Genomic DNA, 21,324 nt, shown 5'->3' with positions numbered 1-21,324 from the left:
GGATTTGATTGATGAGACTGGAGAGGGCAGTGAGAAAGAGGTGGGAAATTAGCATTGGCAGAGTCCCGAGCAGAGGGCAATAAATTTTCTGCAGTGCCGGCATTATGGGAAGACGGAACGGTAGAGCCACTGACAAGCGGGTCCCTCCGACCAATGTTACCAGATTCCTGATTATTCACCAAATTGGGGGGATTTGCCATGTCAGATGAGGAATGCGGAACGGCAGTCTCGGCCCGGAATCTACAGTTGAATGCAATATGCCCCCATCTCTTGCAGGCCTTACATCGGATTTTGTTCTGGCATTTGGGCCTCAAGTGGCCCGACATGAGGCAGCGAACACAAAAAAGGCCAGAAGCGCTATGGGCCACAGGGTCCAAAGATTCAAAACGCGCAGATCCCGCCCCACCCAACGCAGTATTATTGGGCGAAGTTAAAACTGAATTAAATGGGCCTCTTGACTGCTGCATGGCTCGATCAAGGGAATTTTGCGAAGTTTGCGAAGAAAAGAATTGAGGCTGCTGAACAGCTTGAGCATATGATCGACGAGATTTGGCGTTGGACACAATTGTCCAATTTTTGCTGACCGCATCATGATAGCGTCGGTATAGATCCTTAAGCTCATCATCCCCCTCTCCCCATAGGAGAAAATTCATGGTAAAAAGATCGGAAGACAAGTTGCCACCTCTAACAATTTCGAAACCCACTTCCGGAGCAGAAACACAGAACTTGTATGACCAATTGCGCAGATGAGATACCTTAAAAAGTTTGGCAGAGCCGCCAAAACAAGCTTGAATGATGAGGCCCACTGATTCTGGATTTAGCTTGATTAACGAACGCTTGAATTCCACCACGAGGAAGAACTTTGGAGATCTAGGCACATCTTGGGCATTGACGACTGCCTTGCACTGCTTCTTGATGTATTCTTCAAAAGCTTTCCCAAGGTAGAAGTTGAGATCGGAAAGGGCCATATTGTGAAGTGGACGACGGGATCGGAGCGATCACCAGCGGGAAGTGGTCACCGGGGTCGGAATGACCACCGCCGTGGCTGTCTTGGTGGCCTCCGGCGAGGGAGCGGAGCGAGGGCTAGGGTGGCGGAGCGGGGGAGCGGAGCCTGCTAGATCGTCTATCAACCACACTTTGACGTTGGCCTTACATCTCCCATATATATCCATCGGTTTTTTGGGTTGTGTGTTGTTCTCTCCGAAGGGGCCGGGCCGGGCCGAGGGGTCACCGGAGAGGAGGTGGAAGCAGGGCCCACCATCATTTTTTTTCATGGCCAATGAGGCAACGTTGTAGGGTCGGTCGGCAAGACGAGATGGAGCAGAAGTTTGTACGGAGAAATTTTTCCTGGCCTGGCTTGTTTGTCGAGCAGTTGATGTGCCTCGGCTGTCGGCTCACGGCAGCGCCGATACGCTCACCCCAGTCACCTTAGGGGACTGTCCGGGCCGGCGTTAGTTAGACTAGGGCGCGCGGTGCACGACATGGCGGCGGCGGTTTGTTGTGGACGTTGGCGGGAATGGACTACGGGGCAAAGTTTGAACTTCAACAAATGCTCAATATTTTTTGGTGCTGCATGTCCAGGGGCGATACAGGAGCAAGTGCGAGATGTTCTGGGTGTTACTTCGACGGTGTTTGAAGAAAAATATTTGGGCCTCCCAACCCCCAAGGGACGCATGTCCAAGGGGAAATTTCAGAATCTTCAAACTAGTCTAACCAAGCGACTGATCCAATGGGGTGACGGCCTATTGGCGCAACCAGGAAGAGAGGTCTTGATTAAAGCAGTAGCTCAAGCATTGTCAACATACATCATGGGGGTTTCCAAGCTACCTTTCTCTGTGTGTGATGATTTGACACGAATGGTAAGGAACTTCTATTGGGGTTCTAGTAAAGGAAAGAGGAAAGTACACTGGAGAGGCTGTGATCACCTCCTACAGCCAAAGAACAAAGGGGGTGCTGGTTTCCAGGACTTCCGGATGTTCAATCAAGCATTGCTAGCCCCGCAGGCGTGGCGTTTGTTGACGAAACCTGAAAGCTTGTGCGCGCAAGTTCTGAAGGCGAGATATTACCCCAGTGGCAATTTGGAGGACACAGTATTCTCAGGAAATGCTTCTTCTTCATGGCTTGCGATATCTTATGGTCTCGATCTTTTGAAGAAAGGTTTGATATGGAGAGTTGGGAATGGGCGCAATATTAGGATGTGGAGAGATAACTGGATCCCGAGACCATTCTCTTACAAACCAGAATCGCAACGGGGTCGGTGTCGTATTCGGTTTGTGGCTGGACTACCAAATGAGAACGGATCTTGGAACTTGGAGGTACTGCAATGATTCTTTGTACCAGCGGATGTGGAGAAAATGTTGAAAATCAGAGCATCCCCTAGGCTTGGGGACGATGTTATTGCATGGGGTCCAGAGAAGCTTGGCAGGTTTACGGTTAAGTCGGCGTATAATCTAGCGTTTGAGGAGGCTAACAGGGCCACTGCTGTGGCGTCTAGTTCGTTGCCGGACAGTAATCGTTCGTGCTGGCAATATATATGGAAGTGCAACGTCCCCCCTATAGTACGTAACTTTGCATGAAGATTGTCAATTGATTCACTACCCACTTGGAAGAATAAACACAGGATTGATTTGGAGTTGAGTAGTGCATGTCCTGTCTGTGGCATGGAGGAGGAAGGCAATTTCCACCCTTTTATTAGGTGTCAGTTTGGTCGGGACTTATATGAGAAGATGTCCACCATATGGCAGATTCCCGAGCTATTATCATTTCAAAACTCGAGGAAGGAGTGGCTCCTCAATGCGCTTACCCAACTGAGTGATACTCAGCGATGCATGATTTTGCTAATCTTTTGGAGATGCTGGTACATATGCAATGAGGTAACACATGCCAAACCGGCCCCTCCCATGTCCGTGTCAGTCCGTTTCCTCCAAAGGTACCTGGATGAATTGATTGGGATCCGAGTTGGTGAATGTTGGGATCCAGCAAAAGGGAAAGCAAGCATAATCTATGGTAGTGCAGAGCAGCAGGTGAAGCATCCGGTACAAGATACACCGTGGAAGCCTCCCAAGCGGGGCTAGGCCAAACTAAACACAGATGGTTCCTTTGCTGAATCAGATGGAGCGGGAGCCGGGATGATCCTGCGGGATAGCGTTGGGGCGATCATTTTCTCATCATGCAGAACCTTGTTTTCTTGTAGAGATGCATTGGAAGCAGAGCTATGTGCATGCATGGAAGGATTGTCCTTTGCAATTCAGCGGTCGAACCTACCAATTGAAGTTGAGATGGATTCGAGCAATGTTGTGTCTATGATTTCTTGTGAGGAGATGGACCGCTCAGTTTACGCCCCTTTGGTGGGTGAGATCAAGCACCTGTTGAGTCTTAGAAAGTTTTGTATTACTCATGTACCTCGTAGTCAAAATAAAGCTAGTGATAAACTTGCTAGTTTCGCTAGAACTGAGGGCCAAACTATTACTTGGGTTGGATCGGGCCCGGAGGAAGTGTTGAGGATTGTCCATGATGATTGTAAGAACTTGATCATTGAGTAATACAATTCTTTTCCTGCAAAAAAAAAAGACGTTGGCGGGAAGGAATTGCGGCGGTTGGGAGAGGAAAAGTAGTAGGAAAGAAAATGGGTGTCAAGGATTGCCGGGCGCACGTGTAGGTAGTGCAGGCACCAGCGTGGACAGGCCTTGTTTTCAAAAATAAATAAATTATACTATGGGCGTGTGTAGGACGGGACGGGTAATACTACATCGACTGACATCTGTAGGATTTTACAGGGTGTGTTTCAGCTGTCAAATTGTGATTGAATTAAAGGGAGATTGGGGCCCACCCACTTGAAAATTAGGGAGGCATATTTAATTGGTTGGGAAAGAGCCTGTAGAAGCTTGTAAGGCTTTGTACGTCTAGCATTTTTGTACCGTAGGTATGCATGACGCGTCGAGTACATTGAAACGCAGGCGCGCTTAATTAACGCGGCCGGGTTTTAGCCTCTCTCTTTTTCTTTTTCGAAAATACTAACGCCCACACGTGTGGCAGTTTTGCAACTCGCCCACACACATGGATCACCGTCCAATCAAGTTTGCGCGAATCTTGACACATTGAGGCGGATTTTGAGTGCCACGTAGGATGGGACTGGTGTGTGGGCGTTGGAGAGTTCGACCACACGCCCCGCAACACGCGGTTTGCCAGCTGCGTGTGTGGGCGAGCTAGTTTCTGTCCACGCATCTATCACTTAGTCCACGCGTGTGTGGGAGAACTGCTTTTTGCCCACTCGACACGCGTACGTTGTTAGATGGCAACTGCAGTTGCGCGTACGTGGCAACTAGGTAAACACACATGACAACTGTGATTAATCATACATGGCAACTATGGTTGTATCACACGCAACAACTAGGTAAACACACATGGCAACTACTTTTTGACCATATGTGGCAAGTACTTAATCACACATGGCAACTATAGTTTGATTACACGCGGCAACTACCATAAATTAGACATGATAAATATAGTTAACCAAAACAGATAGAGTTGTCGTGCGTTTACAACTATATTTGTCATCCTGGATAACTACATCTGCCATCTCGAATGGCAACTAAATCGTCATCCCGCGGGGTATCTAACGTAGTTGCGGCAGGACATGTGGGCATTTTTTGCTTCATGCCACACGCGTGGGGTGAAGATGATAGTACTTGTTGGGCGTGTGGCACAAAATAGCTGCGCCCACACATGTGGGCAATTCTAATGTTCGCCCACACACAGCTCGTGTGGGCTGACTCCTGCTCACGCCACACATGATGTGTGAGTGAATGTTTAGTATGCTACACGTGTGGGCGTTATCGGCGTCCTACTTTTTTGAGAGCGAGAAAAAGAAAGGGGTAGCATGCATGCATGCGTACGATGCGGAAGTACTACGTAGTATAGGATGGATCGATCGATCATGTTGACTATGCGTGCGTGCGCGGCGACTCGTTTATTAGCCCGGCGGAACCTCCTTTTGTTTTGCCTAAAGAATGAAGGAAAGGAGAGGAAAATACGAAGCAAATCGATCTGCCTAGCCACTGCACTATGGAAAAGATTGATCGATATACAGAATCTTCGACCGCTCGCCTCGGGAGGCCGTCTCGTCCTCCTGCATTTCGTCCCGCGCCTTGCCATCCAGTCTCTGTCAAATCTCGGTAGGTATCATGCCCGACAATTTGAGCTCATCCATGGATCCATTAGCACACTCTTTTGGCGTCATCAAATCACACTATAGATGCATGCTCATCGAAAAGAAATCGCACCACACACATTACTCTGTGGCTCATCATGCTTCAGTTGGTAAGCTTTATACGTAGCACAAATCATGTACTAGGGGGGCATGGCTTCTGCTGCATCAGCGTCTTCTTCCTCCTCTGGATGTCGAGCACCCACACCAGACGAGCGGCGCCACTCCTTGAGAGCCTCGCGAACCGTGTCGCTGTCTTCGTATTCGTCACGAAATGTCTCGAAGTTGGCCGCCATGTTCTTCACCGACGACGCGAACAGCTCGATCTTCCAGCTCTCCAGCCGCGGGAACCCGCACCACCTCTCTCCGAACTCGCTCATGTACTGCTGCGTGCAAATATATATCCCATCTTGTAATTCAGATCGATCGATGGATTGTTCACTGAGAGCGCGGTGATCATGCATGCACTTACGTGAGGCTCGACGCCGCAGATGTCATGCGCCAACTTGTTCGGCACGCCGGCAGCCTCCCTGGCGCGCCGCTGGGCCTCCACGGACCGCACCATTTCCGCCTCGGTCGGCAGCTCGCTCCTGCCGGACAAGACCCGCGCAACCCACCTTGCTTGGCCCTCAAAGAACCACGGTGCGATCACTCTGATGGGGATGCCCACGAACGACAACGACGGCGCCAGTGGCGACGCCGGGAACACGTGCTCGAACAGCGGATCCACGCGGTTGTCGTCCACGGTGACCCTCCCCTCCGTCTCTAGGAAAGGGAACGAGTAGCTGTACCCCGTGCAGTAGATGACGGTGTCCGCGACGGCGCTGGAACCGTCCGCGAAGACCACGGCTCCGTCTTCGCGCAGCCGCTCCACCCCGAGGTGGAGGTGCAGGTTGTCGTGCCTGGCGATTGCCTTGGACAGGCCCGGGCTCACCACCTCCATTGACCTAGCGGCGAGGTGCACCTCCCTGGCGACGCCGGTTAGCTCCACGGCGATGTCCGTGCCGCTCTCCCCGCACCCGACCACAACGACCGTCTCGCCGCAGAACGGCCCCGGCGTCCGGTACGAGTGGCTGTGCAGCTGCGTCCTCCTCCACTGCTCCATCCCGTCGATGCTTGGGAGCTTCGGCTGCGAGTAGTGGCCAGTGGCCACCACGACGGCGTCGAACACCTCCTCCGTGTACGAGACCTCCTTGTTGCTCTCCGGCTCTACCTGCACGGCCCTCACTTGCCACCGCAAACTCGACCCGACGTCGCAAGGTGGCGCCAAGGCGATGCGGACAGCTCTGGTGTTGAGCCTGATGGCGTCCACGAGCCCGAACGCGTCGCAGAAGTCCTTGAGGTAGCAGTACACCTCGCGGTGGCCCGGGAAGCGGCGGGGGTCGCAGCCAGCTCCGGCGCCATCCCTGGACGCGAACGGGAAGTCCGAGAAGCCCATCGCCTCCCTGGGGCTCATCAGCCGGAGCGAGTCGTACATGCTGCTGTGCACCCTCACCGGCGCCGCGGCGCCGAGCGGGTCGGCGTCGTCGGTTCTCGGGTCGTACAGCCACTGGCCGCCGACGTCGTGGCTCTGCTCCAGCACCGTCACGGCGTGGCCCTCGCGCCGCAGCTCACGCACCGCTGCCAGCCCGGCCATGCCGGCTCCCACTATGCACACCTTCTTCGACGTGGGTTGGGGGCTGTGAGTGGCCATGTCGACGGACTGATGCGAATGTGCTTCACTGCTGGACTTGTGTTTTATTGGAGGTGAGCTCAACACGATTGGTCCCGGTAATGTAAATAATTCGCCACTCATAGCACGCTGCAGCACCCACCCAGAAATACACTGCACCTTTACTTTTGACATATTTTCCTAAAGGAAATATATAAATATCGTGAAGATATCAGTTACACATAATCTCTGTACCAACAAGATATCCAAATGGATCAAGAATACACAGCCAAAAAATACAAAGAAAAAGACCCCGCCAGGATGATGAATCACTAGCATCAACAGCACTCTAACCACAACCGAAGACCACACCCGGATTACAAAAGAGGCTCTGCAAAAGCAATACCTCTAAGAAGAAAACAATGCACACGCGTTGTCGTTGCCCGATAGAAGATATTGGGTTTTCACATTTGGCATTTCCCATATTTAAAACAGATCAGGGGAATAAGATGGTGCAACGGTCTTGAAGGTTATTTTGCATTTCCCATATTTAATGTCATAATGCTTTTTCCAAAAGTTTTTTAGGTTGTTCTAGTTCTTGATCTTACCATATAGGTGTGCTTTTGTGTCAACCACTGGATGGCGTACAAGGAAAATAAGAATTATCTAGTGATCTGTAGCAATGTTGTTTCATTTAGCTATGGTAATTTGTGAATTGGAAGGTACTCTTTTAAATAAATAAGGCCAATAAGGAATATATGTATATTAAGATCATGTTAATTCCAAGTCAAAGATGTCAATGTTTCAAGCTGCCCAATTTTTCCTGAAGGTATATATTGTAATTCCTTTCGTATGAATTTGCACGAGATGATATGCAAGTATGCAACTACACTGCTTTTGCCAAGGATGAATTAACTTTTCATGTATTCAACTTACTACTAACTTGGACGTGTTTCCCCTACAAAACGTATAAAGGGTAATATAGGCTTTTGACCCACTTACGTATATATGGTGGGTTGCCTGTCAGTCTGTATATACGTATAGGCCCTCATGTCAATTTTTTTCTCTTCACTTAAAATTTCACCCTTTTTTTCCTTTTTGTTAAAGTTTAAAAAATTATGCATGTGACAAGCTTCGCACTAGAGACCTCCGTTATATAATACAGCGAGGTAACAAACTGCCCACGTTAGTAGTTGTAGCAATTATAGGTATGCCCCATACTTAGTTATAAAACGCAGGGGTTTCCCTTTTTTTTACCGAGTTTTCATCTGTGTTTTTCTCTTTTTTTTCATTTTCTTTCTCTTTTTTAGAATTCCTGAACTTTTCAAAAATTCGTTAACTTTTCTTAAATTCATTGAAAAAATCAAATCCATGAACTTTTTTCAAATCCTAAAAAAGAAAAATTCAAGAACTTGTTTTTAAATGCCTGAAATTTTTTGAAATGCGTAAACTTTTTAAAATGCGTAATTTTTTTTCAAAACACGTGAATGGTTTTCAAATTGATGAACATTTTTTCACATAAGATGAATTTTATTCAGAATTGATATTTTTATTGACAACCTGCTCGCAAGTTGAGTTTTCCAAAACCAGGAACAATGTTTTTGCAACTTTATTTAGTTAACCATTTTTCTGAGAATCTGAAACCTTTTCAAATCCGTGAACATTAAAAAAAAGATTTCCTTTTTGACAGGAACGAACTTAAGAAGCCCACTAGGATCAACCAATCCTTGGAAAGTATACAAATTTTGGTAAAAAGACTGCACTTCTACCTTATCTTCACTTTCATTCATGCAAACCGAGCCATCTGGATGCATTAGGCCCTGAATTTTATTGATCCTTTTCCTTTGAGCTGCTTGCGCATGAAAATATCCTGTATTACGATCGCCATCTCGAAGCCAAGGGACCCGCGAGCGCTGGCGGACCCAGATCTCTTCTCGATGTAATGCTTCACGCAGCTTTTGGGCAATACTCCTTTCCTCGTCATTGGGAGACCACGTCCAACCGAACGCATCCGGAGTTTGTCCAATCGTTTGTGCAACTCACGAACTTTGCGAGTTAAACCCCCAAACTCCTTTACACCCCACGGTTCGAGCACCCCTTGAAGATGTTTCAGGGAATCAGCGAGGCCTTGGAGACCGGGGGAACGTGTTCGGCTTCTCCACATGTCGGCCACCATGCGATCATAGTCAATATGTGTTTGCCAGACATTCTCATACCTAAACTGTTTGGCTGACCTGGACCGAAAGGAGTGAGAAGCACGTATCTCAGCAACCACAAACACAGTGATCAGACTCGATCGAACTTAGATGTCGCACTCTGATATGTTGGAACCTTTGCCGAAATTCCTCATTAGCAAACGCTCTATCGAGCCTTGCTTTTACATTAGCCTCTCCGGATTGCTGGTTGTCCCATGTATACGCTGTGCCGGACCAACCTAAATCCTGGAAGGCAATATCATCTATAACTTCTCGGAACGCTCTCATTTGTGCCTCGGGTCGAAGCGATCTGCTGAAGTGCTCACAAGCGTAAAGCGTTTCATTGAAGTCTCCCATACAAAGCCAAGCCTGATGCGGTAGGTGTGCAACGTACGCATAGAGAGCCAGCTATTGTGTCTATCTGTTGCTCTAGGCGCTCCATAAAAACCGATGAACCGCCACACCGGTGAGTTCATATCTTTATTCTGCACCAGAACATCTATGTGAGAGGTGCTATAATTCTTAAGTTCAACTTTTACATCTTTAGACCAAAAAAGGCCAACTCCACCACTTAATCCAACACTATCCACTGCAAAGCATCCTCCAAGACCCAGAGTATGCTGCAGATCCTCCACTCTTTTACCTCTTATCTTCGTTTCCATAACAAAGACAAGAGAGGGACCTTCTAGCTTCACGATGCTGCGAAGCTCTCGAACTGCCTCGAGGTTCCCAAGCCCCCGGTAGTTCCAACTGATACAACTCATTGCGACTGGTAGGACCGCGGCGTGGTCTCTGCCAAATTGTCAGGTGTGGGCTTCTTCTTCTTAAGATCTCGCTCCCGCTCAGTATCATCATCCTTAGACCCTTCTGAATCTTGCTGTTGTCCTCATGCGATGAATCAGTGATCATGAGCGTGTTTTTTGGCTTATATACTTGAACTGGAGCGTCCTTCCTTTTGTTCTGAGATCGCCTGTTATTGTTCTTGACCGGTGACGTAGCTTCCTGTCCAGCATCCAGTCGGAAACAGAGTTGAAAAAGGAAAGGCAAAGGTCTGATCGTATTTATACGCATCGTATGCTTCATACGCCGCTGTACAAACTATTACTCCGATCGTCGCGATCACGTCGGCCCGAAGGAGATGGAAGCGACGACGGTGTCGGTGGCCACGCTCCCGAACGACGTCATCCTCGAGATCCTCGCACGTCTGCCCGACGAGGCTCTGCTCTTCCGGTGCGCGGCAGCGTGCAAGCTGTGGAGGAGCCTCGTGGCTGACCCTTCGTTCCTCCGCCGCCGCTGGCCGGACAACGCGCCCCATCCGTCCTCGCTCCTCGGGTTCTTCCCCAGTAACGGGCAAATCCCTCGTGCAATCATGGAGCACATTCCAAGGGCCCACGGTCGGCGTCGTCCGGCCTCCGCCGTCGACCCCTCGGATCCTTGCTCCCCGAAATCGACAGCCTCTTCGACCGCGCGAAGCCTCTCGCCTCACGCGGCGGTCTCCTCCTCCTGCAGTTTGTCCCACGCCGCACCCGCGTCCACCACTCGCCCCCGATCTTCAGCCACTTCGCCGTGTGGGACCTGCTTGCCGGCTCGTGTGAGGTGCTTCCCCCACTGCGGCACAAATCGATCTATGACGGCGTCGAACTGGCGGGCTCTTGCATTCTAGCGGGGCCGGACTTCTGCTCCGGCGGCCAACAGCAGCAGCGGCGGCCATTGCGGGGCTTCTCGGCCTTATACAAAGTGCTACTCATCGGCAGCAGCTACGACGGAATGCGCCACTACCTCTACACGTTCTCGTCTGATCAGCCAAGCTGGAGCGCGCCCGACAGCTTCCTGGACTGTGTGAAGCACCACAATGGCTTAACGATGGCCCAACAGAGCGCCGTCGTGCGACGGGGCACGGCGCACTGGCTCTGCTGGGACTTTTCAGACATGTACAGCGTCGACGTAAACGCCGAGACCGGCTGATCCTCCTTGGCGAATCTTCGCGTCCCCGTTGGAGCACGCTACTACTTCCTCCCTTACAGTACGCCGAAACTTACCGTCGGCGTCGACGGGGCGCTCCAGCTAGTTCGCCTACACTCCCAAGGTCTCTGGGTAGAGACCTGGACACGACAAGACGACCGAGATCATCAGAGTGTCGGTAGCGGGAGTGCAGACCGGCTCCGCACACGGGTGGTCGAGATAGAACAACCCAAGCAGAAGTTGACTGTAAGAGCGGACTGTGTTTGCGTTGGAGAGAAAAGTGGCACGATGCTCCTCGTCGACAAAGACGGGAGAGCGCTCCTGGTTGACCTCGAGACTGGGGCGGCGGAGGAGATGACGGGCCGGTTTAAAGGCCAGGAGTGGATGGCGGCCGTGGCCGTGGAGATAGATTGGCCGCCCTTGTTCTTGTCTCGTCTTAGCGCACAACGACGAAGGTACTGTTAGAGTTGTGTCGAATATTGTGTACAAGGTAGGTTACAGTTGGACTCGTAGTTGTATTGTGTTTAGATAGGATATGGAGTCGTGTCCTAGTAGGGCACTTGTATCCTAGGCCTTTCATATATAGTGGGGCTAGACACACGATGTAACCTATGCCAACATAATAGCACAGGCGCGCAAGGGGGAGCCGGCGGCGTGTGCCGGCGCCTGGGTGGCCGGTGTGCGGTATTGTGACGGTGTCACGGGGAGGAGCGCCCGTAGTCAGGCCCCGGGGATGTAGCCATATCGGTGAACCTCGTTAACAAATCTCGGTGTCGTGCTCATATGATTGCTTGATCCTCGGATGATCAACGGTATGCCTCGAATTTATTCTAACAAATGGTATCAGAGCAAGGTTCGATTCGAAGAGGCTGTGAGAGTTGATCTAGAGGAAGGTTTGATGGGTTGGTCGGTATCGTCTGCACAGGAAGTTGCCGTAGTGCAATTGGTGCGCGCGGTTGAGATCGACTGGGAATACGTCAGACGTTCGCAATCTTGACGGGTTGTGGAGATCGGATCATGACGCAGCTAGCGTGTGTGGTGCGGAGGTGCGCGTGGCACAAAGCGACGCTCGGACGCAGCGCAGAAGCCAGGCGGCTGAAGCAGAGGCGGCGACGCACATGCGGGGTGGCCCAGCGGGGCTAGCTGGTGCGTTGTGTAGCGGGGATAGGCATGCTACACGGCAGGGCTCCGCTGCAGGTCCGATCGACCCAGGGACTTGTTTTGAAAAGAAAAAGAGGAGCAAGTCCTCATGGACGACGCAAGGCTGCATATCTAATTCGAGCAGAGAAAATTCATCATTGGCTCGGTGCATCCATCGGGAAGGCAAGGGCTGGGCTAAAGCAATTAGCTTAGCATTGGAGTTGAGCCACGGGAGCCGCACCACGTGAAGGCCAAGAGTGTTTTTTGGTTGGAATTGCTGTTAGTACATGGAGACTGTTCGTGTACTTGGGCATCACGTTGATAGCTCGGATATTTTTCACGGGTCAGCCGTACAAAGAACCATGGCGTCAATGGATGTCAGGTTGAGGTGGAGAAGTTCGTGGAACTGAAAACCTTGGGTTATGGCAGACATGAGTGAAAAATTATTGGCGCGGCAGGGATGCTTGAAGGCGTTGCAGGAAGTCATGTCAATTGTGATGGAATTATCATGTGATGGATGAGAATTCGCCGAAGACGGTATGGGAGCCTCGAGCGTGTCGTACAGTCGAACGAGTTCGGCTGGGTCGGATTGGACAGTCTGACGGGTTCGACGCAAGTCGGTTGGTACAGAAGACGGTGGTGAGATCGGCGACGACGACATAGGAGCGTGATGCTGATGGTGACCGACTTCTGGGGCGTGGAAACACGTGGCACAGGCCCAAGGGCTTGTGTGGCTTCGACAAGACTATGGCGCGGGGTTGATTCAAGACGGTGCACATGTGAGCTTGAAGTCGACGGGGCGTGTGGGTGGACTGATCATCTACCATGGAGTCATGTTGAAGGTGGAGCTGGATTGAGGGGCTACAATGTAAGGATCCGGGGAATCGAAGCCTATTCAGCAAGGGGGAAAAGCGAGTGACATGTAGTTCGGACTGGAGCCCAGTGGTCTGATGGAAGCGTGAAACTCGTCATCGGTCGGTGATGATCGGTGGTACTCTGCAGTGGGGTTGAGTGGTGTGGGTTCGCGACCCTTGACTGGACCGGGACAGCGGAGGCTCGACGCGGTAATAGCGGCGAGGCGTGCGGTGCGCATGGGACATGGAGACGGGCCAGGGCTCTGGTGGTCACACATGTGGTGAGACAACTGCGAATTTGACTCGGGATGACTATAAGCAATGGTGAAATTTCTTCAAGTTTCAGACAGGCGGTCAAGGAAGAGCGGTAATGTTGAGTTCAAATAACTCTTATGTGTGACACCCAATATGTGAGTTGTTCATTTTCACGCAGGTCAGTGATCAGTGTGTGATGGCGTTGGACGGATACTCTTGAAGTTGGGAGCACAAACTAGAGTAACAAGGAACTTAATTTTGTTCGAGTGTTGACTGTGGTCAAGAAAAGGAGAGACTACAAGTTGCAAGTGGAGTCACATGGAGTCTTTGGAGTAGCAGCGGTGCTCATGGGATAAGCTCAAGTCCAATGTACATGGAAGTTTGACGCATGGACGAATTCAAGGTGGTGGAGAATATTCGCCAAGGTGAAGTTTGTTAGAGTTGTGTCGAATATTGTGTACAATGTAGGTTATAGTTGGGCTTGTAGTTGTATTGTGTTTAGATAGGATATGGAGTCGTGTCCTAGGAGGACACTTGTATCCTAGGCCTCTCATATATAGTGGGGCTAGACACACGATGTAATCTATGCCAACATAATAGCACAGGCGCGCAAGGAGGAGCCGGCGGCGTGTGCCGGCGCCCGGGTGGCCGGTGTGCGGTATTGTGACGGTGTCACGGGGAGGAGCGCCCATAGTCAGGCCCCGGGGATGTAGCCATATCGGTGAACCTCGTTAACAAATCTCGTTGTCGTGCTCATGTGATTGCTTGGTCCTCAGATGATCAACAATATGCCTCGGATTTATTCTAACAAAAACTGTATTTGGTCTGTGGCCGTAGCTTGCTTAAACTGGGCGAAGTCGTTAAAAGACTCTTGAGAATCTAAAAAGAGTGTGAGACTGGCTAAACACACGTCGGCTGAAAATTTGAATTGGGTCAATCGATTTGGCAGGATTAATTTGAGTTGATGGATGACAAACGAACGGTGATGCTCACGTCTTCTTCCTCCTGGAAACAGATCACGGGATCTTCTTCTTCCCGCCGAGCTCCTTCCTTCCCACCGGCAAATTTCAAAATCGACTGACCCAAAGCCAAACGTTAGTCGACTGACATTTAGTTATTGTGAAAAAGTATACTCACGTAGCATAACTTAACAGCGAGCTGATTGCATCCATCCATATTGGCTCTGGTCTCCTCTCTCTGCAGCTGCAGGTAAAGGACATCTCCTTTCTGAACCACGCGTCCACGCATCCATACGCATGGTGGTGCCTGTACAGTCCACGCGCCTCTCTCTTCTGTAATCTGTAACAAAACAGCAAGCACCGAAGCAGAATTACCGCCAGCAGACAGCACTCGCGCACGCGGCTGGCCTGGCCGGGCCGAAAGTTAGCACGCGGCTTGGTAGTACGTAATAAGCTGTGGGCATGCATTCAAAAGCGAAAGGCAAGGGCACGTCCTGCGAACACGATCGGGTCGCGGGCACGCACGCACGCACGCGGCCGTGCCGATTCAATCGGCGCTCCACGCACGCTGACAGCTGTGGGTGCTCGAGGGGGGATCGCGCTAGTGCCAGTTTTTGGCTCTTTCGTCGTGCCTGCTGCTGCTGTGCCATGGATCTAGCTCACAGATACAGATGCTATCGCCTACGTCTGCTACCTGCTAGTGTACTTACCCGGAATGAGTTGAATGCTGTAAACTGCGATAATGCCGTAGACCCTTCGGTGACATCCCTGACCCAACTGCGATAATGCCTTACACCATTCGGTGACATCCCTGACCCTGGGGCGACAGGCTCCGATCCCCATGCATGCAAAAACACTCTGTCTGCACTTGCAGCAGAAGCAAGCAGCACTCACCCCGCAAATTTTTTAAAAAAGCAGCACTCTGTTTTACTTCGCAACTTGCGCCTGACGATCGAACACGATGATGCACGCAATCTTGTGAGGTCAAAAGTGTAACCACACGTTATCTTGGTTGATTAACCACTTCTCCATGTGTTACGCAACTAACAACGATCCTGTGTGGTATGTGGAGAAGCACAAAACTTGGACCGGTGGTGAATGTAAACGGCAGCGCCTGCCACGGCCAGCCATGCACTGCTTGCTTCCACGCGTCACGTGCCTCCGTCACGTGACCCCGGCAAGAGGAACATGGTTACCAGCTTAAACAAACTGGGCAGGTAGGTTATTAGTCCTTGGAACCAACTAACACCGGTGTGAAGCTCAGAAAAACACTACTAGCATGCATGCTTAGTCACTCTTGGTCCAGAGCAGAAAATTTTGGTCAGTACAGTCAAAGATGCAGCACATGACACCCATGACTTCCCGATTAGATCGATCACTGATTAGCACATGAATCCCCATCGCGCCCACGCTCTGAACTAGTAGTAGCATTTTGGTCACTAATATCGCGTATACAGGGTCTAGATCTCGGCTGGGGACCCGTTTAGGACCGCCGCTGGCTACTCGCTACCGATCGAGCTACTGGCCATGGCGATTGTACTAGTGATCTGCCGCAGTGCCACTGGGAATAAAACCCACGCAAAGCCCACGTTAACTCCCACCACTTCTCCTCGATCTTTTCTCCCATCCATACCTCACCCACCATCCTTCCTCGTCTGCACACTGTCCCAGAAGAACATACCTCACCACCGCAGACCTGACTCCGGTCCTGCCTGACACCCAAGATGAGTTCTTCCAGCAGGTTTTGTCGTCCGGTGACGCTGCCACTTCTGTTGCTGCTTCTTCTGTCCTTGAGTTCGTCGTCGTTGAAGCTGGCCGACGCGAGTGGGCAGTACCGGCCTGCTCGGCGGTTGCTGGTGTTGCCGCCGTCGACGCACGGCTCCGAGCAACGAATGCGGGTCGACGGTGAGAAGAAGCCCTTCAAAGGCGCACGGGCGAGCTTGGGGCGCCGGAAGATACCGGCCTCACGGTATAGCCCCATCCACAACAGATAGAAAGGTACTACTCCGATGTCTGTGCCTGCTTGCTTGTTCCCACAACCTCAGTGGTCGCGGTCTCCCGGTGGCTCGGCTCACCGCTGGCCTGGCCCGCCATGGTCGCATCATGTCCCGAGCAAATCCATGGCTGAACTGATGCGGCAGCTTCGGGCCGGGGCACCACCAAGACTATACTGTAGCGGGGAACTAGATCAGTATCTGCCGCACTGCCATGGAGCATGTAAGTTCATATATCAACTTGTTCTTTTGTTTCGTAGTATATTCTCACATCGACTTCTTGTCATATCTAACATACAAAATTTGGTTGTAGCTTGCTGAAGCACAAGCTTTTTGTTCATGGAGGGGGAGTAAGAAAAGGAGAGCATTTTCCATGCATCACTGTTGGCTAGGTCCGAGAAACAAGAAGACCAAGTCCGCAAGGCTTCCACATCCACATCCACTCCAACGCCAGATTCTTCACAGCTGAGGAGGCAAATATTGAATAAAGCAGTAGATGGTGGCATATACAAGGAGTCACAAGACATGTTGGTCATGTAGGAGAAAATGGAGGCTGCCAAGCAAGAGAAGAAAGAGGCAAGGTGGAAGGGGGCGTGTTAAATTCAGGAGCACAAGACGTCACTTGAGGAGGGCAAGATCATGTGAGAGCAAGAGTAGAAGATCATGTTTTGCCATCTCTACCATGGGTCCTGACCAAAAAGAATATGTCTTGGCTATGCGATCACAGTTTGCGGCTTCAAAGATGGATGTGTTGAAATGGTGGCTTTGGTGGTGATGGAAATGGCAATGGAAGTGGTGATGTTTGATGATCTATGTTGGGATGTTTTCTTTTCTGCATCTAGATCGAACTATGTCAAGTATGTTGATGATTTGATTAACATTCCATTGTAAATTTGAGATTTACGTTTTTTATTTCAATTCAAATTATGGCGCTTCAAATTTTGAATTTTAATATTATTGGGTCGTATGTATTAGAAATATTATAGTTTATCATTGTGCTGGGAAATTAGGTGTCACATACAACAAAAAGCAAAAAACAAGAGAACGAAAATTAACAACAGGAAATGAGGGGTATTATTGGAGTTCGGGGAAAAAATTTAAGAGGTGAGAAAATAAAAAAACTCAAATAGATAGCTTCATTTTGGCCCTCGGATGAGGGTTCGGCACGTCTGCAGTTTTGATGGTACGGTGCATGTTTTTGCTTCAAATCCACAACTCACTTCAATCCAAATGATCTCCTTTAATTTCGTTATCAGTATTCGGAAAAACACTGCACGTTATTATTAACCCAAACAATAAACAGTACGGTTTACCACAGGGAAGCCATGCCGGTGGTTCTCCGTCTGTTGCGTCGGCCAATTCAATTGCCATCACAGCCGCACATATTATAACAATTTTACTTCCTGCTTATTTATACTAAATTGTTTTACTTATAAACATTTTTTCCTATCATAAAACTTTTACCACTATATTTACTAGTATACGTATCAAAATGAACTACATAATGACACTGGAAAAAACATACACAATTATGATTTATATTTTAATAAATGCATTGCTTTGCTTTATTTTCTTAAGATGCACTTTAGAGATCATTAAGAAAATATTGCATTCAAAAGAACCCAACTTAGATATAAGAAATAACATAGGCAAAATTACATTTCTATGTGGATGTGTGCCTTATAGTGTATTTATATGCACTCATGGTCATATTATATATCTTGACCGATGTTACTAGAGGGTATGATATGTGTAACTAGATAAGGATTTATAGTTTGTACAAGATGTCTACAAGTGTCTTGAGGCCATTGGAATTGCCCATTTTTCAATTCTTACTTCCGCTGTCTTAAAATAAGTGTCGTTAATTTAGTACAAAGTTATTAAATCTGCGACATTTATTTTGGAATGAAGGAAGTACATGTGTGCTTCGTATCTAGTATGGCTGTGGAATCGTGTCTGGAAACATAGAGGATAACTTACAATAATAAACCGGTCTATGCTTGGCAAAAGCTTTGTAGCTCAACTCTACAAGATAACATCAACTAAGCACCCATCAAATTCGCACAAGGCTAACCCAACCCGTCAAAAAGTTTTGTCGTGTTTGGACTTCATTTGGTATGAATTTTCTGTAAAATCAAAAACAAGCAGAAAATAGCAACTTGCACTTGGCACTAGGTTAATACGTTAGTTTTCAAAAATGATATAAAATTACATATAAAGTATATAAGATTGATAATATAATAGCATGACAATTAAAATTATAGATACGTTGGAGACGTATCACATGCCTCCTCGAGGAGGCCGCTCCAACGAACGAGGAATTCGTCTGTCAGATGGAGCTCATGACGACGTGATCGCTCCGGGAGCATGGCCTGGCGCCATCCTCGCCGCTACGCTACCGCGTCTCCTCTCCGACGCGTGAAGAGCCGACGTCCCCCCTCCGCCCCACAACTGTGGCGGCGTCCACATCAGATTTCGCGTCAAGGAGGAGCCGACATCGTCGGTAGGCAACCACGATGTACAAATCAAGCGCCACTTGACGGAGGAACCGGCCTTGCCGCCGTCGCAAATCCGCTATGTTTGGTGGAAGAGCCTCATCGCAACCAGCATGCCCAGTTCGTCAAGGACGAATTTCCGCCAGTGATCGCCAAGGTCGCGTCCACATCCTGCACTACCTCGATGGCAGCAGCCCCTCGGGATCGCTGGCCAACGTGTCTAAGGAGAAAAGGGTGGCGAGGCAACATGCGCGCTACGAGTGGCGCAACGCTGTCCGCCGCTCCGCGTTCGCCAAGTCGGACAAGGCGTCGGCATGGGTCCTCGCCGACCCCGACATGTCCACCGCCTGGGCTCTTGATCGTTCCTTCACCACCAAGGAGACGCCCGCGAGGCCCCGCCGCCACCTTGTGGCTAGCCTGCCAAGATCGGCGAGGAGTGATTGCTTAGGGACTCCTCCGCCAATGCCGGCACGGGCAAGGCCGCCGCCAGGGCTCCACGTGCGCCGTCGACATTGACGACGGCGGCCCTCTAGACCACGCAGGAGGAAGCGGGGCGGCTCCTCCAAGAGCGCCAGGCTGCGGCAGGACAAGGAGCAGCGGACCGGTGCCCTACCGCCGCTGGAGGGACGATGACGACAGCACGGACGGCGACGGCAGTGCAATTGGGCAAGGCGGCCACACATACGCGGTGGTCATCCGGTACAAGCTTTAGTTTTTTGTTTAGTTTTTAGTTAAACACCAAAATATCGGTCGCTCTATGTAAATTATGTCCGAACATGAATGAAATCCGACGTGTTTGATGAAACTTGTCTCGTTTTAAATCCGGTTCCAATTGTATGAGAATATGTTTGGATGGCCGGCTCCCGCATTCGTGTCCGTGGACTGGTCCCATTCTGTAGACGGATACGGAAGCCGATTTTAAGAGTCATCATTGGAGATCAACCAATGCCACAGGGCAAAGGATGAAAAAAAGTATTTTTTATAGAAGGGAGCAAAATAATACAAGAAGCCGATGATCAATGCGAACATCGATTGTCGGTGCATCCACACCAAAGGACATAAAAAACTAACTTCTCGCAAATCTATCTAATCCACCCACACCAAAACCAGCGCGCGACCAATCGTGGATGTCCCCAAGTATCGCCAAAGCAAGCTCTCTAGGGCCAACCGCGTGCTCCGGCCGGTTGAATACACGGGCGTTTCTTTGCTTCCAAATGGCCCACAGCGCTCCGATGACCAACGAGCCGAAACCTCTCTTCTCCTTTCCGTGAAATCGTCTCCTCGCCCTGAGCCACCACTCCTAGAGTGGCTCCTGCCCATCCGGGATGCCAACATTTACCTGCAGAGTGTCAAAACACGTGTGCCAAACTTCTCTCGCGTAGAGGCACTGCACCAGAATGTGCTCGACGTTATCCCCATCTTGCAAGCAAATGTAACAAACCGAAAGCTCATCTTGAAGACCATGGCGAAAAATGAATTGCCATTGACGTACTCTTGAAAAAAATAAGCGCGCATGCCCAAGCCCTATCTTCATATGAACGGGCCAGGAGAGGAACGATTTGCCACACTCCGTTACATCATCGGCTGGAAACTCACTGGAAAGTTGATCAACTTTTGCGCCGATCGAGCCGTGTGGGTGCGTGTCCCGTGCTCGGGGGGCGCGTGGCGAAGTCACTGGCGATGGCACGGCGCCGTACGAAAAGCTTCACGTTCCTTGCACGCGCCCACGGCCACGGGCGACCGCCGAGCGGGTGGCTCCGCCCATCGCTGTCTCGGATTCGGATTATTTTATCGCGCGCGCACGGCGCTAACAGCTGTGTGGATCGATGCTTCAGTCGCTACGCTAGCCCGGTCGTGGATCGCTATGCTTTTTGGCCGTTTCGTCGTGCGATCTCTCTCCCAGATACATACAGGTGCCGTCAGACTAATCCTTCCCGTTAAACTGTGCAAGCTCCAGTAGAGGTACCAGTAGCGAAGTACCCTAGTGACAGTCTGACAGTGCAGTAGTTACTGACTGGACTGGCCAGAGCCCAGGCAGAGGACCTGAAGCTGCTGCTGCCGTTGCTGTCGCTGCAGAACAGAAGCAGAGGCAGAACGCATCGTCCAACATTACCGTCAGTTACTCAGATATAAGAACATGGTAAGCTGTCGAGTGATACAGTAAACAAGTTGTTAAGCACATTCATCAAGAGCGCGCCATCGTTCCTAGGATCCGCTGCCTGACCGGCCGGTCAGGCCGGCTCCGATCCCAATGCAAACGCACTGACATTCTGACAGACACACTGCGCTCCACTGAATCTGGTTCGTTGATGCTCCATACAGGAGGGGGGGGGGGGGGGGGGGGGGCTGGGCTGGGTTGGTTTTTGAACTGCTTGCAAGTTGTGCCCGATCGACGAATATATATATGGCTCTCTGCAGTTAACCAACTTCAGTCCATCACCGATCTCATCGTAGATTTTCCTGCCTTGTTTATTACAGATGCATGGCACACTCTGACTACGAAGGTGCAAACTGCAACTGTCATCGAGTCCAATTAACCACCTTACCCTTCTTCATATTTTTCTTTTTGCGGGGTTCTTTCATCCTCTTCATATGACAGACGCAGTTAACAAA

The 21,324-nt window shown here is 50.2% G+C and overlaps 2 protein-coding genes across 2 annotated transcripts; one reads left to right on the top strand and one right to left on the bottom strand.

Moving 5' to 3' along the window:
- Positions 1-5,078: 5,078 nt before the first annotated feature.
- On the bottom strand, positions 5,079-6,986 carry LOC109780688 (flavin-containing monooxygenase FMO GS-OX-like 8). The gene is made up of 2 exons (XM_020339271.4): positions 5,679-6,986; positions 5,079-5,589 (listed from the first exon to the last, which is right to left on the bottom strand). The coding sequence occupies exons 1-2, from the start codon at positions 6,897-6,899 to the stop codon at positions 5,350-5,352; spliced, it is 1,461 nt and encodes a 486-aa protein (XP_020194860.3). The 5' UTR covers positions 6,900-6,986; the 3' UTR covers positions 5,079-5,349.
- Positions 6,987-10,190: 3,204 nt separating this feature from the next.
- Positions 10,191-11,017, top strand: LOC141027376 (uncharacterized). Its single transcript, XM_073504383.1, has 2 exons — positions 10,191-10,402; positions 10,507-11,017. Exons 1-2 carry the CDS (start codon positions 10,191-10,193, stop codon positions 11,015-11,017), a joined length of 723 nt encoding a protein of 240 aa, XP_073360484.1.
- Positions 11,018-21,324: the final 10,307 nt, after the last annotated feature.

The sequence above is a fragment of the Aegilops tauschii genome, chromosome 7 (assembly GCF_002575655.3).
Source record: "Aegilops tauschii subsp. strangulata cultivar AL8/78 chromosome 7, Aet v6.0, whole genome shotgun sequence".
Taxonomy (NCBI): Eukaryota; Viridiplantae; Streptophyta; class Magnoliopsida; order Poales; family Poaceae; genus Aegilops; species Aegilops tauschii.
The sequence above is the reverse complement of the archived record's forward strand: the minus strand, read 5'-3'. Positions and strand labels throughout refer to the sequence as shown.

Excerpts from the sequence above, each read along its gene's own strand:
- LOC109780688 (XM_020339271.4), bottom strand. The coding sequence starts at position 6,899 with ATGGCCACTCACAGCCCCCAACCCACGTCGAAGAAGGTGTGCATAGTG. Across the intron at positions 5,590-5,678 it reads TCTGCGGCGTCGAGCCTCAC|TACATGAGCGAGTTCGGAGA; the intron begins GTAAGTGCATGC and ends TGCACGCAGCAG.
- LOC141027376 (XM_073504383.1), top strand. The coding sequence starts at position 10,191 with ATGGAAGCGACGACGGTGTCGGTGGCCACGCTCCCGAACGACGTCATC. Across the intron at positions 10,403-10,506 it reads GGGTTCTTCCCCAGTAACGG|CCTCTTCGACCGCGCGAAGC; the intron begins GCAAATCCCTCG and ends CGAAATCGACAG.